This window comes from Lycium barbarum, chromosome 4, assembly GCF_019175385.1.
Source record: "Lycium barbarum isolate Lr01 chromosome 4, ASM1917538v2, whole genome shotgun sequence".
Classification (NCBI taxonomy): Eukaryota; Viridiplantae; Streptophyta; class Magnoliopsida; order Solanales; family Solanaceae; genus Lycium; species Lycium barbarum.
Window position 1 is genome coordinate 145,054,723 of NC_083340.1, and position 21,054 is coordinate 145,075,776.

Sequence of the window (21,054 nt, forward strand, 5' to 3'; positions counted from 1 at the left end):
TAAAAGTTAAGGCAAACTTTTGCCTAAATAGGCCTAATTTTGCCCAAATAGACCTAACTTTGTCCGAATAGGCCTAATTTTGCTACAAACTTCTGCCTTGCAATTTTTTTAAAAAAATTTGGTTGAGCGGGGATTCGAACCCGGAACCCATGAATTTTTAGACGAAAGACAAAAATTAAAGATTTCAAATTTGAGGGACAAAATTTGAAGACCAGTGCCTTTGAAGGCCATTCCCCACAAAAAAATGAATTAACTCTGAGATGATGGATAATTCTTAGGGAAAAGGACACTTTGTGTCCACTCAGCCAAATTAATCCCACATTTAACCACTGTTTGGGCTTAATCTCACTAGGTGTCCGGTCGGCCCAAATTAATGCCAAAAAATGACCGGTCGGCCCAAAATAATGTCAAGGCTGGCCGGCCCAACAGCCCAAGCGCTTAAAAAAAAAACACACTTAGTCACCACAAAAACGTCGCTACTAAAGGGCTGCTACAACATATATACATATGTTGGAATTATATATACACTTTATATACAAGAATTATACAGTTTATATATGCTGGAATTAATCATGCATATATTATACATAAATTATACGTTAATTATACATATATTATACACATATTATACAATAATGATATGATATTTATTTTTAACATATACAATAGTGATACATATTATATACCACAATGATACGATTTCTATAATACATTTTTTATACGTATGGTACACTTTCTATACAAGACTGATACAGTTTATATACACATGATGGAATTATATATACACTTTCTATACAAAAATGATACATATTATATACAAAAATGATACAATTTTCTATTCTATACAGGGCAGTTGCACTGTGCTGATACACATTATATACACAAATGATTCATATTATATACAAAAATGATACATAGCTTAGTGATCATATTTTATACAATTTTTATACATTACAAATAGGTACTTATACATATTTTATACACAAATGTCACATATTATATATAAAAATTGCCTCAAACATTTTTGTGTTTGGGTTTTTCTTTCAAAATTGTCTTATTTAAGTTTTGACTAATGGATGAAATTTGTTTAATTGCTACATTTTGAATTTGGAAAAAATTAGGCTAGAGGATGGGATTAGTTATGGCCGAACGGCCATATATGTCCTTTTCTCAAATTCTTAATTATGAATGTGGAAAGTGGCTGTTTGCCGATTTTATCTGAACAAGTTTGTTCAAAACCCAAGCCCAAATATTCAGGAAGCAGCCCAAGTTGTAGCCCAAAGAATAAAGTAAATGGGCTTTTAGCACATTGGGCTTATCTCCGTATTTTGTGGAATAATTAACTCAATCAGCAGCCCATTTAACATTTAAACTCAATATAAACATATTTTGTTTTTATCAACCCATTATAACCACCTTCCACATGATTTTAACTTTTATTAGCCAGTAAAATAGTTAAGAGTAATTGTAGGATTTTAATTCTAATCACAATTTTTTAGGGGTTAGGATACGTTTAGAATCTAATTAGATCATTATCCCTTTAAACAAGGATACATATATATCTCTTTACTATATCTCTCCATCTCACACAATTTTCCATGTGGATATGATGTTGAATATTATATACGTTGATATTTTAATTACTTTGTCTAGTTCTTGTTTCCACAAAAATATGTTTAATTATTGTATATATCAAGTATGTAACATGTGCATAATTCATGAAACTAATGTTTTTGGTTTCATGTATAATGTGTGTATAGATAGATATAACTCATGTATACATTTTCGTTCCAAGTACAATGTGTGTATAAATGTATATAATTAATGTATAAATTTTTATTTCATGTACAGTGTGTGTATAAATGCATATAACTCATGTATAAATGCTACTGTTGTATATCCAATCAAAATTACATAATTATTATTAATTTGTAAGTATTAGTTACTTATATAGAAAATAAAATAATTTATAAGAAAATCTAGGAAATTACGTATATATAACATAAAATAATATACATTTGTAATATTTATACACGAATTATACATAGTTATACATAAAATATACATGCAAAGGAAAATACTCGTAGCACATACAAAAAATTATACACATGCAAGCACATTATATATATATATATATATATATATATATATATATATATATATATATATATATATATATATATATATATATATATATATATATATGTGTGTGTGTGTGTGTGTGTGTGTGTGTGTGTGTGTGTGTGTGTTTGTGTGTTTTTTATTTTTATTTTGGGTAACCGGAAATGGAATAAAGAGAGGACATATAGTATTTTTTTTATTTGAGTAATTGAAAAAATAAGAGAAAAAAGGAAAGAGATCTTTTTAATTAGAAAAGATAATGACATGATCTTTAAAAATGGAGGATTTTTTGCCTAGATTTATGCTAGGTTGATACGGTTAGGTTTACTGTATGGCTAATTGTTGTAAACTATCTTTTAGGGCTAGATTAAGTTGTATAGATTATGGGCTTGGCTAATTATGTTTTCTTCCCTATTTTGTGTTGGTCTTTAATTTTTGGGGATAACTACATGGCATAACTAATTCTAGTACATATTTAGATTTAGTAGTTATAGTTTAGATTAATTATATCCTATAACAAAGAGTAATATGTTAAATACAATTAATAGCTACATATATATTTAGAGTAGAACACTTTATTATTACTAAAATCATCACTGCCCTCCCATCTCTCTCTCCCCCCTCTCCCCCAACCTGCTCTGGCGAGGAGCTCTAGCTCCGGTGAACTGGAGCCGACAGATCTGAGAAAATAGAAACGGCGGAGAAGATGGAAGCTTTTTGAATACAACCCGACGGAGCAGCCATCAACCACTCAAATCCGCCGGAGTAGCCGCTGAGCCAGCAGTCGCCGGAGCTATGCTCAGATCTGGTGTCGGTCACCGCCGCTGCCGCCGTCTCAGATCTGAGCTTTTTATTATTTTTGCTACATCTATCTCCAACGTCGTCGCCACCTCCGGTCGTTTTCCGGTGCCGGCTTAGATCTGAGGTTTTTTTTTTTTTTTTTTTTTTTGTATTTCAAATCGGAGTGTATACATACAGTGTATACAATATTTTTCGCCTGTATTTCGAAGGAGATCTTTTTTGTATACAAATGGATACAGTGAATTTGAAGTGTATACAAATGAGTACAAATAATTTTATTTCTTGTATTCAGTATTTGAGTGTATTCGTTAATTTTTTAGTGCAAAATTCAGTGTTTGGGCGTGTATTTTGAAGGATATTTTTTTTGTATACAATCGATTTTAAATATAATAAAGTGAATACAGTGTAAAAATAGCTACAAATGAATACAGTTGAGTTGAATACATTTGACTTGAATACAACTTAGTTGAATACATCTGACTTGAATACATTAAAATCTAACTTGAATACAGCGAAATCTGAACTTGAATACAGTAAAATCTGACTCAGCCGAATTTTGAATACAATTTACTGTAGCGCGCGAATACAATCTACTATAGCTACGAAATGTAATAGCTAAAATGTAGCTATGCCTAAAAAAACTCAAAATGTATTCATTTATGTAAGTTGTCCTTAATTTTGTCCCTCATAACAAAACTTTTTCGCAAAACATAAATTTATGCATCATAATATCTCATAAGTTATGTCCCACATGACTTTTGCCCTTTGCTCTGCTAGGTATAAGTCCGGTTGTTAAAGGGAAAACATTAAAAATCAGTCCATTTGAAGGACAAAACGTGCAATTTCTTCTTATTTAAACATATTCAGTTTTTAAAAGTTATTTAAAATTTAACCAATTTTGATTTCTAATTCTCAATTGCCATTGTTGCTGCTATTTTCTTCTTCTTCATAACTTTGAATCCAAAATTGTGAACGGTTAGAGCCTAACATCATATTTCATGGTTTGAAGTTTAAACAACCAAATAAAAACTTCAACCTTCGGTTTTGGCTGAAGACCTGATTTACATTTCGCCATGAAGTTTGACTTTGGCAATTCAATCTTTAAAGGACAATTCGCAGGAATGCCTTATTTTGGGGTGGTCTTTAATTTTTGTCCAGCAAATTGGTGGTCTTTAATTTTTTTCCTTCGCCTAATACCATGAGGTTTGGGGTTCGAACCCCGACTTAGTAAAAAAGAAAAAAAAATCGTAAGACAGAGTTTTATAGCAAAGTTAGGCCTATTTAGACAAAAGTTAAGTCTCGGGCAGAATTTTGAATGCAAAACTCTACCTGCAGGCAGAGTTTTGCAAGCCAAAGTTAGGTCTCAGGCATAATTTTGCAAGCCATAGTTAGGCCTCAGATAGAGTTTTGCAAGCCATCAGGCATAATTTGCTTGCAAACTCGGCTTGCAAAACTCTACCTGCAGGCAGAGTTTTGCAAGTCAAAGTTAGGCCTCAGGCATAGTTTTGCAAGGCATAGTTTGCCTGCAGGCATAAGGCAAACTATGCCTGATGGCCTAGCGAATCTAAACCTCTGCTTTGCGATTTTTTTTTTTTGGTCTGAGTGGAGATTTGAACCTTGAACCCATGGGTTTTTAGGCAAAGGATAAAAACTAAAGATTTCGAATTTGAGGGACAAAAATTAAAGACCAGTGCTTTTAAAGGGCAATCCGCACAAAAAAAACATTTTTAAATCTAGGGAAATCTACATGGCATAACTAACACTAGTAGGGGTGGGCGTTCGGTTTTTCGGTTCGGTTTTCTCATACTTCGGTTTAGCTATTTCGGTTTCGGTGTTTTGAAAGTGAACACCAAACACCGAACCAAACTAATTTGGTTCGGTTCTTTCGGTTTCGGTTTTTTGAAGTTTGGTTCGGTTCGGTTTCGGTTTTTTTAATTCGGTGTTTTCAATTCAGGCTTTCAGCGGCAGCAGCAGTTGCGCAATTTCAGCAGGAGTAGCAGTTCAGCAGCAGGAGTAGCAGTTTCATACTTATGATTTATGAAACAACACTGTTTATTACCATCAGATCAAAGAAAATGTAATAGTATTCAACTTTAGTTCATATTCCCTTTCTAATATAAACTAGGACCTAAATAGCTTTGGACCAGTGCAAAAAAACTTCAAATGATTCAAATTTTCATCACATAAAACAACCCTGTACCCCTAGGCTAGGCCATGGACAATTGGACATCATATAAAAATTGCTTATTACCACCAGACTACAGAGAATGTATCAGCCATGAACCTCAGTTCATATTCCCTTTGTAATAACTTCCAGGACCTATATATATATAGCTTGAGACTAGGTATATAACCAGACCAAAAAGGAATCCATTGCATAAAAAAGAGTTGATATGGATAAGGAAAAATTGAGGCACCAATACCCCCGTACTATTGGACAAGCCAGTAGTTTCTATTTAGATTGTGATTTAACAAGAGTGTGAATCAACTAGTATGCAATTTAGTGAGTCTCACCAGAGCATGGCACCTGAAGAAAAAGAAAGCTTAATAACAGGCCATAGATCTTTAAAGGCCAAAGAAGTAAATCCCTTCCATGTTTCTTTACATCCTCCACAAGTAACATATATTAATTGACCAATATTAGGAAGCCAATATGCCAATAGCGTAGATATCATGGCACCAGTCATTCCATACTTGAACTTCACGGTTAAAAGCCACGATAGGAAGATATGTCTCACATAACAATCATAATTAAGTCCGAAATTTACCAAATTCAAAACATAAGCTTAAAGTTGAAGGTGAATCCGCCTATCTTCAAGACATCTCTTAATATGCTTCATTAAGCTAGATGTGTCATTTGCTCTATTACAATTAAGTATCGCACCGCATGTTAAGCACCTACCTTTACGCCCTTCTTCATTGTCTTGAACCATCATAAAATGTTCCCAAACTTGTGAGCGAGCTCTAGAAGGCATGGTTGAACTTGAAAATAACAAAAAATAGATAAAACCAAAAGTTAGAAAATAACTTTCAAGATAAAAGAACAAAACTACAAAATAAAGTATTGAACTTACCACTAGTAACAAAGAAGCAAATTGCAATCATACATCAACAATGCAAGGATCTCTTCCACTATTTGCCATGTCTAAAGATAATTTAATCAAATATGTCATACAACATAAAAAAGTATATTATTTTTTCACTAAAATACATAAAAAAATACAAAATCTTACCAAGTTCAAGTTCCTCAAGATGATCCAAACTTTCTTCCACACTAATAGATTTAGTCTCTTTCCTAAGCCAATCTTGAACACAAATAAGAGATTGCACACATTTAGGAGTCAACGAACTTCTAAACGAATCAAGTACACGACCACCGGTACTAAATGCACATTCCGATGCCACACTAGAAATCGGAATAGCTAACACATCACGAGCCAACTCTGAAAGAACAGGAAATCTAGGAGCATTAACTTTCCACCAACCTAAGATACTAAATTCAACGGCGGTTTCACTTTCATCTATTGGCTCTTGTTCTTCACCAATGTATTTATCCAACTCGGATTTAGCACACCCACTTCCAGAATCTTCCTTTTGTTTCTTCAAGTGAAGTTTAGTTCTCAAAGCATTTGATTTCACACTTGAGGAGGACCCGAAACTACAAGTTACATCAGATGTATCATGAGATGAAGTAGATAGAGAAGGAGACGATTGATGATGAGATGCTCTTGAATAATTCTTAAGATACTCTCCAAACAAAGATTTCATATAATCGTACACTCCTTCGCTTACTTTATTTCCAACTTCCTCCCCAAATAGCTCTTCAAGTGCAAAGCTAACATACACAAACTTATTGCGAGGATCCAATACGGAAGAAATAAAAATCATTTTGTTCATCTTTTCAGGATCACCCCAATACTTCCTAAACTTTTCTCTCATCCGCTCAGCCATTCTACTCAAACTAAGATCTTCACTTGCTACACACGCTTTCAAATATGCATCAAGCTCACATATATCCTCAAAATGAACATTAGAAGTAACATAATGTGAACCTGAAGCCTTTACGGTGAGCTCGTAAAATCTTTCAAGAAACAGTATCACATTCCTTACATTCACCCAATCATCACATTCAAGCGTACGTGCGACACTTCCATCTTCACAAACATGAGTAGCAAGATAAGTTTTAAAATTCTCATCAAAAAAATCAAACCTATCAAATGCCTTCTCAAAATTTTGTGCCGTGTTCAACATCGCATAGGTGGAATTCCACCTAGTAGGCACATCTAGAATTAATGTTTTAGCACATCCCACCTTTTGAACTTCACAACATTTCTTAAAGCTTCTTGTTCTTGCCGAAGATCCTCTAACATACCTTACCATTTGCCTAACACGTTTAACAGAAGCATCAATTTCCTTCAAACCTTCTTGCACAATTAGATTAAGTATGTGAGCCATACACCTCACGTGAAGATGCTTACCATCCATTATATTAGTTCCCCACATATTTAACTGTTTAGACAATTCTCTAACTGTAACATCGTTTGAAGAAGCATTATCAACAGTAATAGTAAATACCTTGTCCAAGTTCCAATGAAGCAGGCAATTACTAATAGTCTCTGCCATGTGCTCACCCTTATGACTAGTGACGGGGCAAAAATTCAGTATTCTTTTATGCAACTTCCAATCTTTATCAATAAAGTGAGCAGTCAAACACATATAATTAATTTTTTGCAATGATGTCCATGTGTCTGTGGTAAGGCAAACTTTTGAACATGCTTCTCTAAAAGACTTCTTCAAATTTTGTCTCAGTTCATTGTAACGTTCATAACAATCCCTTGTTATTGTTCTACGGGAAGGAATTTGAAACAGAGGTTGTGCTATACTCATAAACTTATTGAAGCCTTCCTTTTCTACAAAGCTAAATGGTAGTTCATCAATAATTATCATCTCAACTAAAGCCCTCCTAATTAATTGTTGATCAAATTCCCAATGGTCCTCTATCTCATTCTTATCCTTAGATGGAAAATGTATCTTTTTCTGAGTGGGAGGTTTAATAAGGGATTTATATGCGTTGCACCTCAATAAATGTTGTCTCAAACCCGTTGTCCCATTTACAGTTGCAGCAGCAAGATCTTTTTTACAATACTTACACTTCGCTCTATCAATTCCCCGTACAACAATCTTCTCAAAATGACCCCAAACAATAGATCTAGATTGCATTTCTTTTCTTTTCTTTGTTACCTGGGTGTCAAGTGAGTTATCATTGCTATCAGTATCATCTGTATTAGGTATGCTACCAGTTGAATCGACAACACTTAATTTAGTTTCATCCGCCATCTACGAAAATTAAAGAGAAAATATAAGGCATTGTATTTGTAGGCCAGCACATTAAAAACCAAAACCTCAACGAAAAATAAGTAAATAACATCACAACCACCAGCCACCAGGTATGATAAAAGTCTTTTTCTTTTTTCCATATACATAGAGATCTAAAAAACTACTCATTTAATTACAATCTCGGAAACTAACCATAAGCTTTAGAATAACATGTTGAATATAGGCATTTCACCGAACATAGGCCTGTAAACCCAAAATAAATAGGTAATTGCCTTAAACCCAAAATTTTCTTTATTGGTACAGACATTTCTTTATAATTAACCCTTTTATTTCGCGAGAATATTACTGCATTAAGATGCATAAAGACACAAACTTTCCTTACTAAACATGCTTAAGAAACCAAAATCAAGGCATTTAATTAAGGAAAAAACATCCTTTTACTCACCAGCAAACCAAAAACCCAACAAGCAAAATAGTTTTAAAATTAAAAAAACAAAAAAAAAAAAACTTCATGCATTAACAGAAGAACAAAAATGGCAGAACCCCATATGAATAAAACACTAAACAATGAATCAAAAAGCTTAAAAAATGCTAATACTTAAAGATTATTGAGGAAATCAGGCAGATGAATAAAGACAGGAACTTTCCTTAATTAACATGCTTAAGAAGCAAAAATCAAGACTTTTAATTGAGAAAAGAACATTTCTTTTACTCACCAGCAAAGTAAACAAAGACCCAACAAGATTTTTTTTTTTTTTTAAATGTTAAAAAAAGCTTAATGCATTAGCAGAGGAACAAAAATGGAAGAACCCCAAATGAATAAAACACTAAAGAATGAATAAAAAATGCTAATACTTACAGATTATTGAGTAAATTAATTAGGCAGATGAAAAGAACATGTTTTTTTATGTTCTTGAAAATGAAGAACAATATTAGGCCACTGAAACTAAAAGTTCTTGAGAGAGAGAGAGAGAGAGAAATAGTGATGGGAAAATTAAATGAGATGTTTGAAGAAGAAGAACTGAAGATGGAAGAATGGAAGATGGAATGGTGGATGTGGATACGTTAGGTACTTAGGTTTGATACAAAAGTAACAAAACAATGAAATGAAATTATGAAAGTGGGCTTTTTTTTTATTTTTGTACTTATCTAAAATCTGATAATGAAAGTGGGCTTGGGTTTTATTTATTTTGGACTTAAATTTAGTGGGCATGGGCCTAACTATTTAATATTTTTGGGCTAGCACATAATATTTCGGTTTAAACCGAAAACCCGAATACTAAACCCCGAACACCGAACCGAATCCCGAAATTTTTGAAAATTGAAACCGAACCCGAACCGAAAACTCGAAAAACCGAACACCGAAAAACCGAATTAATTCGGTTCGGTCCGGTTTTTCGATTTTCGGTAATTATGCCCACCCCTAAACACTAGTACATATTTATATTTAGTAGCAGTTTAGATAAATTACATCCTATAGCTAAGAGTAATATGTTAAATATAATTAATAGCTACATATATATTTAAAGTAGAATATCTTAATATTATTGGTCACTAAAATTACAATAGATAGTGGGTCTGATCTGGACCGAAACAGTCAGATTTGGCCGGAATCTGACTGGCTTTAATCAGGACCAATTTGTATGGTTGAAACTTAAAAGGTTTAAATTGCAGAAAAACGGTGAAAGATTGGCCGTATCTTCTCTTTTATGCTCTGCAACTGAAAAGCCTGAAACTTTTTGCTTCTGTAATCTTGTAGTAAACTAATAGAAGAAGAAAATTAATTAATGGAGGTTAAGGGAATTTGACCTGTAATGAGTTGTCTAGCGGAAGTACTTCCATTTTCGTCTCTCTCCTTTCCCCGCGTCGTTGTATCGCCGGAGATGAAGGATACACCGCCGGTTGTTGGTGTCGATGAAGGATACAGTGGCGATTGTTGGTGACGGCAGTGTTTTCATAGATCTGGTGGCGTCGGTGTCAGATCTGGGCGGAATCTGACCGGAAACAGTCAGATTTGACCGGAATCTAACCGGAAATAGTCAGATCTGACCAAAATTTGATAGGAAAATACAAAATACATTGATTTGTTGTATACATACAGTGTATACAGTGTTTTTCGCCTGTATTTCGAAGAAGATCTTTTTATATACAAATGAATACAGTGAATTTGAAGTGTATACAAATGAATACAGTGAATTTTATTTCTTGTATTTAGTTTTTTAATGTATTCCCCACATTGTGGGATTCTACTGGGCATGTTGTTGTTGTAGTTTTTGAATGTATTCGTTAATTTTTTTTAGTGCAAAATTCAGTGTTTTGTGGTGTATTTTGAAGGATTTTTTTTGTATACAATTGATTTTAAATATAATAAAGTGAATACAGTGTAAAAGTATCTACAAATGAATACAGTTGAGTTGAATACATTTGACTTGAATACAACTTAGTTGAATACATCTGACTTGAATACAGCGAAATCTGACTCAACCGAATTTTGAATCTAATCTACTGTAGCTACGAAATGTAATTAGCTAAAATGTAGCTATGCCTAAAAAAAAACCCTCAAAATGTAGTCATTTATGTAAGTTGCCCTTAAATCTAACAGTGTGAAGGCCTTTAAATTTTGAGACGGCTAAACTTTAAATATAAAATTTATAAATTTCAACTATTCAGTCCTAAAAAGGGCTATTTCTGCAATTCGCCAAATGGTTTTCTCTCTCTCTCTCTCTACCTCCAAAGTGATTTTCTTCTCTCTCAAAATGGAATGGACAAATACGGATATTTATTGCTCTCCCCTGCCATTTCTGGTAATAGTATATTGCACTTATATTCGTATTACCACAGTTTGATTTTGTGTCTGTTGAATTATGTCAGCCTACTGAACCTAAACATAATAAACTGCACATCAATAAACATAATGAACACTAGTAAGCATATTTCGGACGTTTTGGAATGGCAAATGCAATATCGTAAAAAGGAAAACTTTTTTTTTTTTTTTGAATTAAGTACTTTCTCAACTAGTCTTAATTGGATTTTAAGTTATTATTACTGGAATAGCAATATGATTTCGACCTCCTTATAAACATTGAATGATCCAAATTACCTATGTGAGAACTTAGTTCTTCCGCTATACTTGCATTTCAGATAATAGAAATGTTGATGATGTTGGCCCCAAGGCATTGCTCTAGTAGTAAGAGCGTGTGTGGGCAACGACAGAACCAGGATTTTCACTGAGGGAGATGTTTCAGAATATAAAAGATGTAAACATAAAAAGAAGCCAAAGATTTCAACATCCATCGTATAAACACAAAAAGTATTGTTAACCTTATAATCTATTGTATAAACACAAAAAGTATTGTTAACCTTATATAGATAATGTAATTTGCCAAAGGGATGAACCCCCTTCCACCCACTTGGCTCCGCCCCTGTGTGTGGTTAGGCAGACGTCACATGTTCGACCCCACTGGGCGGACAAAGGCCTGGTACATAAGTGCGGCAGAATAAGAAGGCGAGCCTATTATCCACAGAGTTTTGAACCGTGCATCAGTTGGTCCTCGGGGATTTCATGGTCATCAAAAAGAATATTTTGTTGATGATGCTATGTTTAGAACCAAGTTCTTGGGCTTACATTAGGGCTTACATTTAGTTTTGTCGGAGGCCGTCAGATAATTTTTTTTTTCCTGAACTTGCACACCAAGCGGGGATACCTAGAAGAATAGTAGCCGAGAATTGGAGGCTGAATAGACAGTTAATGTTATCGTGACTTTAAAAAGTTGATTTTTTGGTGATTTATGCATTTCTTAGCTCTGGCTTTTTCCTACTGTTGTTTGTTGATAAATTGACATGGTTATTCTGAATAGTTAAATGCTTGGAATGCCACTTTTCTTCAGGAGGCTGAAGAGATATTAGTAACCTATGTAACCACCATAGGTGGCCTTATTTTATGAGAAATGGATATATGAGTTGTTGTAGAAGAATTGGATCGAAAGACAGTTGATGTCCAATATGGGCAAAGGAGGTGCATTTTTTTTTTTTTTAAATAGCCAGTGCACACCTTGACTATTCCAATGAATACCTGCTAACTCCACTAGCATTGGTATTTGAGCCATAATCTTCCATAATTTCCCCCCTTTCATTGACTGCTGGCCCACTCCTGTTGCTACAAGGGCTATACTTTTTAAGGGAACTGATTCAATTACCTTTACTATTAATTAGAAAGTCTTTTAGCACTATTATTTTCTTTCATCTATTGGAATTTCAAATTGTGCTATGCATTGATTCAATCAATCAACTATATCTTAATACCATCAGTTAGGGTCGGGTTGACTATATAAATCCTCTATATCCATTGTACTCTATCCGTGTTTATTTCGTTTCAATATTAAATAATTTTCTTTTTTAAGGTTCTTTAAGCCTCACACCTTTTCCTGCACAAATATTTGGTTTGATCTCAACTAGTTGATAAATGCATGGATCATTTCCTTCTGTCGCGATTTGTTTTTAGCTAAGTTTACATTAATTTTGTTCAGTATATGTATGCATGACTTCAACATATCTAAAGGAAGATAAAATGTATGACAATAGCTTCAGTAACCATATAAAACTTTTTACAGGTTAGTTCTTGACAGTCAGGTAATATTCGCTGCTTCGATGTAAAAGTTGGTTTCTAATTTTGTTCACTTTCTTACATGGCGAGCGTTTAATGGTAACTTTGTTCGATTTCTTTCAGCATTGGTTTTATTACTTTTTGAATTCACGAATTGGATATTTCTTGGTTTAGTTTTGTCGCTTAACATCTCTCACTTTTCTGGATCAAGTGGCAGTTTCATAAAGTAAAGAATATCATACATAGAAAGAGTTCAAAGCCTTTTAATTAGTTTATACAGAGTTCCTTAGAGAAGCTTAGTATCAATCTCTGCACTGTTAAGAAAAAACGTCATAGAGAAATGAGTCAAAATTAACATCTCTTAATACTAATTATGCTGCAGTTTTACTTTGTTTAGTTATTAAGAGATGTTAATTTTGACTCATTTTTTCAACATTGGGTTATCAAATAATATCTAAATTACATTTTTGGAGTTCAAATGCAAATTATATTTAGTGAAAAATGTTTAGTTGTCCTTTTGATTGAAGACTATCTATAAGTAGCACTCAAAAGAAAAAGTTGTGCTTTTAAAGCTATCAAAGTGGTTAAATCTTGTGAATGCACGGTATAGTTTAATGTTGTCTAGGGATGCATTAGGAAAGTTTGGATTATCATAGGAAGGAAATCATTCAGCACAACATAGAATTAAAAATGTACTCTCTCTGTTTAGTTTATGTGACACGTTTTCCTTTTTAGTCTTTCCCAAGAAGAATGTTACCTTTCTATTTTTAGAAATAATTTAACTTTAAAATTCCCCTTTTACCCTTATTGAGATGATTTAAAATATCTAAGACTTGTTTTGGACCATAAATTTCAAAAGTCTTCATTTCTTTCTTAAATGCCGTGCCTAGTCAAATGGTGCCACATAAATTGGGACGGAGGGACTAGCACGTTTTGGGTGAGAGATCAACAAAGGAACTAAGGAAATTAGAAGCAAAGGGCTTCAGTCAAACAAATAAACCATGCTATGTGTTTGGTGCTTTGTTCATTCATTTATTTCTCAACATGAATGAGTTAAATTAGAGTTCTGAAAGAATGTATTCAATAGAATAATAAGAGCAGATTCTTGGCAAAAAAACTCATGCCTTCCATCTTGATTGGCATTTCCTTGTAATGCACATTGTATATGAGTATGTCTACTTAAACTGTGCTTTTATTAGTCTGCCTTCGCTATATTTTATTATACTCTCTGGCCCAATTTATTTAATGTGCAACAATTTAGGGGTTTCTGAAAAGGTTTTATACCCTACACAAGCTTTTGCAAGCCTAAAGAATCCAATATGGCATTCAAGTGACTTTAATTTCTTTAATTCCACATCCATTCACACAACGTCACTTCAAATAAAGCAAAGGGATAACTTAATTTCCTTTTTCTGTTTTGTTTTTCTTTTTTTCTTTCGAAGAACACTTTTTTGCATGTCATGTCCATAATGACAGAGTTGATAGGTGGCCAAAATTCATAGTTTTAGCTTGCCTCCATCTTTTAGTTCCTTCAAGAATTGATAAAAGTTTCATACAAAAATATGCATACCATCATAGAATTAGAAGTATAATAGATAGTCAGATACATAGCAGAGTGCTAGTGTTATGTTCTCATCACGAATTCTTGGTCCCTTAGTTATTTTTTTTTAATCACACAACCTACAACATGTTGACACATACCAATAAAGGGGTTTCTAGAGACGAAAGAAGGTCTCCAAGGGTCGAAAATATATTTTGCAGAAATGGAAGACTTTCAATATTGTCTTATTTAATCGCCTTGAGCTTGTTCCCTTGGATTTGTCGGAAAACTTGGCGCGTGCAAATTCAATGAATTTTACTAATTTAAAGAAAAGCAATTGGAGAATCCTAAACCAATTTCATTATGGATTTGTGGACCTCATCTTGTTTTTTACCGCTCCCCTTCCTCCCAAACTTTAGAGGATCTATAGTGTTCCCACACTTCCCCTCCAGCGTGACTCGAACCTTGGACCTATTGGTCGTGGGTGGAGGTGCTTTACCAACTGAGCAAACCTCACTTGTTTCCATTTCTGGACCTCTCTTATTTATTTCATGCGATTACAAGAATAGATACGGTAAATCTACCGAGATTATGTAGAAGTAATGAAGTGATAATTTTATGATGTGTTGACAGTCATGTTTCACCCAATTTTTCTGATTGGTTGATATTCAGTTAAACTAGTGAAAGCAGAAGTTGCTTACTTGCTCAAACATCTGCGTCCTTTTTCGTGTTTGCACGAGTGTCATGCATATCATCCCATTGGATCATCAACCATATATAAACATGTGACGGGTTCGAGACATTTTTTTTTTAGAATGGTAACATTTATATTAATATCCGCAGGTATACTACACTAACAAATTGTAGTCCCCTTCAAAAAGAGTTCACTTACTAAAAGGGCTCCTATATCTATTGCTAGTTACAAACTGTCTAGAACATTGAAAATATCTTCAGTTTGTTTTGCTGACTCCTGTTTACACCAAAAATAGAAAAGGCCTAAGCAGTTCATCTTGAGCTTCTGAATATTGCAGCTTTTGTTCTCAAAACATCTCTGATTCCTTTTTGCCCAAATAGACCACCAAATACATGCAGGGACAATCTTACATCGTTCCTCATTTTTTGATACATTTCCATCTCTATTCCAGCATTCTAGCACTGCTTTGATGTTTCCTGGCATTACCCACCTAATTTTCTTTAGGTTGATAAAGATTTTCCACAGCTGATCTACACATATAAAGCATTTCTGCATCGGGTTTCATGCCTTCAAATCCCGTCTGCTAGCTTTGAAGAAACTTGATACTGTCGAGGATGGCAAGCAATTTTGCTCGATACATTGCCAAATTGAGCAGTTACTTTTTGATTAGGTCTGATTCAGATCCTATGCCCTACTTTCTTTTTTTGATCATTTTTTACCTTTTTATTTCTTTTATCCCTTGCTCATCTTCAATGAGGACCATCTATGCTATATGCTGAGCATAACGTGGCCGTGATAGCAGGGTAAAATGGTACTCTGATGCAGATCTAGTACTTTTGACAAGAAAAATAACAAAATGGCTAGTTTTACAATAATTATTAATAGGCAAAGGACAATGATACTTAGCTTAAAAACGATAAATGGAGGACAAAGTGCCAGATCCTAGGGTCTAAAATGTGACTTTCTCTCAATGTTTTTGATCCCCCATCATGTTGATCGATTCTCCCAAGAACTCATCAATTCACTACTATGAATGATTAGAGAGTAGAGCATTACCTTTTTAAAGTTCAATCCTCTTGAATTTGAGTTTTAGGGTTTCCACGTCCAACAATAATGTTCCAATCACAACTCTATTGATTAGAAGGGTTTACTCAAGTTAGAAAGGAATTAGGGACTTGAATTCAACCTAGAATCATGATAAAACTTACCTTGGAGGGTTCTTGAGGCTTGGGACTTGTTCTCTCCTGCCTTAGGGTGATTTTTTGTGATTAGGGGTGTTAGAGAAATAAACCCCAAGCTTAAATATAAGAAAAACGCGAAAATATGAGGTTTTGATCCGAAACCCGACCCATCCGCATTGGGTCCGCGTCGCACATCCAAAGCAGGACCCTCTGAAGGTCCTCGGCCAGAGAGGGTGTTTTTGTGCGTTCGGCCCACGACGCGGGGCCATCGCACGCTCCCTCACGCGCCGCCTGTGTCGGTTCTGCGTAGTGTTCAGTAAAATGGACATAACTTCTTGGATAGAGCTCTGTTCGCGCTCCACAATATACCGTTAGAAAGGTATTTTAAAAGGATACAACTTTCAAGTTTTATGTTTTCTCAAATTCTCAATTGATTTTCACAAAATTGGGTTGGAAAGCAGATATATCGAAAACTTAGCTGATTTTATCGAATTTTAAGCGCCTTACTATTAGCCATCTTTTTATGTTTTTTTTTTAGCCGAGGGTCTTTCGGAAACAGCCGTCCTACTTTGGTAGGAGTAAGGTCTGCGTACACTCTACCCTCCCGAGACCTCACGTTGTGGGATTTCACTAGGTTGTTGTTGTACTATTAGCCATCTTGACGATCATATCTCCTTGTTCTGATCTCTCATTGACCTAGTCCTTATATCGTTAGAAAGGTATTTCTGCGTACTAAAACTTTCATTAGGGTACTTTCCCTTATTCCCAACAAATCAAGGAGTTACGGCTGCCCGAAGTAGGCCTATCAACCATTTTTGCAAAACGTTCAAACCTTCAGTTTTTTCACTAAAACTCTAACGATACGAGTCGAACCTTAGTTCTAAGGTACGGGGTGTAACAATTAGAAGTATAATAGACTGATACATAGCAGTGTGCTAGTGTTATGTTCTCATCACGAATTCTTGGTCCCTTAGTTATTATTTTCTTTATCACACAGCCTAAAACATGTTGACACATACAAATAAAGGGGTTTCTGGAGACGAAAGAAGTTCTCCAAGGGTCGAAAAGATATTTTGCAGAAATGGAAGGCTTTTAATATTGTCTTATTTAATCGCCTTGAGCTTGTTCCCTTGGATATGTCAGAAAACTTGGTGTGTGCAAGGTTGGTGCATTCAATGAATTTTACTAATTTAAGGATAAGCAATTGGAGAATCCTAAACCGATTTCATTATGGATTTCTGGACCTCTTCTTGTTTTTAACACCCCCCCCCCCCCACCCCACCAAAAAAAAATTTGGGAGGATCTATTCTCACACATCTCCTCCAACGTGAGGTCGTGGGTGGAGGTGCTTTACTAACTGAGCAACCCTCACTTGTCTCCATTTCTGGACCTCTCTCTTATTTATTTCATGCGATTACAAAAATAGATACTAAAAATCTACCAAGATTATGTAGAAGTAATAAAGTGATAAATTTATGATGTTTTGACAATCATGTTTCACCCAATTTTCCTGATTCGTTGATATTCAGTTTACCTAGTGAAAGAAGAAGTTGCTTACGTAAGAGATGACTTGCTCAAACATCTGTGTCCTTTTTCGTGTTTGCATGAGTGTCATGTATATCATCCCAATGGATCATCAACCATATATAAACATGTAACGGGTTCAAGACAATTTTTTTTTTTTTTGAGAATGGTAACATTTATATTAATATCCGCAGGTATACTACACAAACAAATTGTAGTCCTCCTCAAAAGAGTTCACTTACAAAAAGGGCTCCTATATCTATTGCTAGTTACAAACTGTCTAGAACATTGAAAATATCTTTAGTTTGTGTTGCTAACTCCAGTTTACACTAAAAAAAGAGAGACTTTAGCAGTTCATCTTGAGCTTCTGAAATATTGCAGCTTTTGTTCTCAAAATGTTCTCTGATTCCATTCTGCCCAAATAGACCACCAAATACATGCAGGGACAATCTTACATCGTTCCTCCTTTTTGGATACATTTCCATATCTATTCCAGCATTCTAGCACTGCTTTGATGTTTTTTTTTTTTCATTATCACCTAATTTTCTTTAGATTGATAAAGCTTTTCCACAGCTGATCTACCCATATACAACATTTCTGCACCGAGTTTCATGCCTTCACATCCCGTTTGCTAGCTTTGAAGAAACTCGATACTATCGAGGATGGCAAGTGATTTTGCTCGATACATTGCCAAATTGAGGCAGTTACTTTTCGATGAGGTCTGTTTTAGATCCTATGCCCTACTTTCTTTTTTGATCATCTTTTACCTTTTTATTTCTTTTATCCCTTGTTCATCTTCAATGAGGACCATCTATGCTATATGCTGAGCATAAGGTGGTCGTGATAGCAGGGTAAAATGGTACTCTGATGCAGATCTAATACTTTTGACAGGAAAAATAACAAAATAACTAGTTTTACAATAATTATTAATATGCAAAGGGCAATGATACTTAGCTTAAAAACGATAAATGGAGGACAAAGTGCCAGATCCTAGGGTCTAAAATGTGAAAGTGCCAGATCCTAGGGTCTAAAATGTGACTTTCTCGCAATGTTTTTGATCCCCCATCATGTTGATCGATTCCCAATAACAGATTGATGTGGCAAAGGAGGACCGGCCGAGGGATGGCTATACATGTCTTTTTAATTGGAACCGTTACTTCTAGAATGAGTTTTCTACTCAATGGAAAGTAATTTGTTGTGTATCTGCAGGAAATTCTTAATAGGCGATTTGTGGAACTGGAATGGTTGGAAAATGACGCTGAGGGGTTTCTTGAGGATGTTTATGGTGAATATTTCAGGGATGCTGCTAAAATTCTTCGCTTAATGGGGGCAGAAATGTAAGTACTTGTGCTCTTCTCTAAATTTCTTTTTCAACTTCTACACCCCTTCCCCCCTCACAGGTCTGTTATATATGCATACAGGAAACAACGTCCCTACCATATCCCTGAGATAAAGAGGCTCCTTAATCGATTCAAGAAAAAAACCATCAGGTCAGTGTTCTCTGTTCTCCAACTTCACGGATCGTTTTCCGTATTTTTTTTTCTTCTTTTTCTGTTTCCCCCCTCTTTTGGGGTGGTTAGGAGAGGAAAGGGTGATCAAATGGGGAAGTAAAACGGAGGTACTTTTGACAGCCTGTGAACGGGTAATACCAATAGTATTTTCATATTTAAAAGTATCAGGTGTTTTTGATTGATGTCCCGTTTGTTTGTCTGCTGCCTGTGTCGTCCTGTTTTTGTATTGGCTAGTAATCGAGTCTGCTCTGTGTGCTTGCAGTATAGGAGCTGTAAAAGTGAAGCACCAAATCAATTGCATGTGGCAAAACTTGAAGCGTGGAGATTTTGAAGCGTAAGATATAAGGAGAGAATTTATGACTTTATTATCTGCTGATGATTGTACTGACCTCAGAAATGTTAACAGGTTAACGTCTGTGTTTGAGGGTATTAAACGGGAAAATGAACTTGTGCAGTTTAGGCTGGAGAGCTACTTCAAGGTTCTCTTCAAGATCGTTTAAAAGTTTCTCATCCTCGCATCTTTACTGTCATTGTTGTAATCGCTCCCATCTCTATCTCTCGTTCTCATTTTGGTCATTTCAGGTGAGGAAGCAAGGTCCACCTGCTGAGATAGAGGACCGACCTGAGTACGGGTATATGGATACAGACAGCGAGTAGGAAGTGGCATCTCGACCAGGAAACCTTCAGAAAACCAGTCTGTCAAGTTAATGGATGTGAGTGGATGTAGTAGGTAAATGTATATGTGGAAATAAATGGGAACAAGAGAAAGCAACTTCAGTCTGCCTTCTTTGTATCCCTAGTTGTAGTGTGAATAACTTAAGTAACTGATCTGAGGTCTACTTTTGGTCATGTGACTCTGTAATCTATTTTCATGTTGCTTAATGCAAGTGTCTGAAATGTCTCTTTCTATGTTCCTGTTTCTCCAATGCTTTGTTATTTTTGAGATGGTTTTGCCTGGGAAGGGTGTTTGACGAGGAGAATTTGGTATTGCATTATAATGGGATAATAACCGTCTCGTATCCGGTATCAATCAAGTTCTTGTGCTTCCCGTAGATTTGCACAAATAGTATCATTTTGTGCCACTGTTTAAATTCTGTCCCGTTTAAAGACTTGTACAAAAATAACTTGTGGGCTATAGACCCGAAAGAATGAAAAATTATGCTTTCAAAAGTTATGTCAGGGGGGATATAACTTTGGTACGATCTTCGTTCTACCTATAATGTTAAATCATTCACAAATTTTGTCAGCTTGGCAAAATCTTGCCTTGTTCACAAATTATGCTAGCGGAGGAAGAACTTTGATGCAATCTTCATTCTACCTATCTGGTTAAATTATTTATCAAAATCTTGTCTGTGTTGTTCAATTGTTCACAATTTTGGCCGAACTGGCAAGACTTGATTACCAACCTCATTCTTGTTAAACTGTTCACAAGTTTTGCTGGTCTGTGTTCTGAATAACTATTACTAACTAATATGTATGACTTATTATATAATTCACCCAAACAGTGAAAAGTTTATTCTCCCTCAAGTCAATGAATGGTGTTTGATTACAAAGTTACAGTTTATATAGGGAAAACTCTAATACACTCTACAGTTTGTATTAATTGTAACCTTTTACTTTTAGCAACTAATGCATTCATAGAGCTCTGCTTCCTGATATTGCTCTCAATGAAGTTGTCAATTCTAACACCAAATCAAAATAAGTTTAAGTTTAGAATTGGGACAAATCTTATTTTACCAAGC

General features: G+C 34.8%; 1 protein-coding gene across 3 annotated transcripts; it reads left to right on the forward strand.

Moving 5' to 3' along the window:
* The first annotated feature begins 10,948 nt into the window (after positions 1-10,948).
* Positions 10,949-20,223, forward strand: LOC132636823 (pseudo histidine-containing phosphotransfer protein 2-like). Of its 3 annotated transcripts, XM_060353857.1 has the most exons (7): positions 15,240-15,766; positions 18,375-18,520; positions 19,011-19,138; positions 19,223-19,291; positions 19,575-19,646; positions 19,719-19,791; positions 19,895-20,223. In XM_060353857.1, exons 2-7 carry the CDS (start codon positions 18,464-18,466, stop codon positions 19,967-19,969), a joined length of 474 nt encoding a protein of 157 aa, XP_060209840.1. In that variant the 5' UTR covers positions 15,240-15,766; positions 18,375-18,463; the 3' UTR covers positions 19,970-20,223. The 3 variants fall into 3 exon arrangements, with proteins under 3 accessions (XP_060209839.1, XP_060209840.1, XP_060209841.1); XM_060353856.1 differs by lacking the exons at positions 15,240-15,766; positions 18,375-18,520 and adding an exon at positions 10,949-11,063; XM_060353858.1 differs by lacking the exon at positions 15,240-15,766 and having other exon boundaries at positions 15,793-18,520.
* Positions 20,224-21,054: the final 831 nt, after the last annotated feature.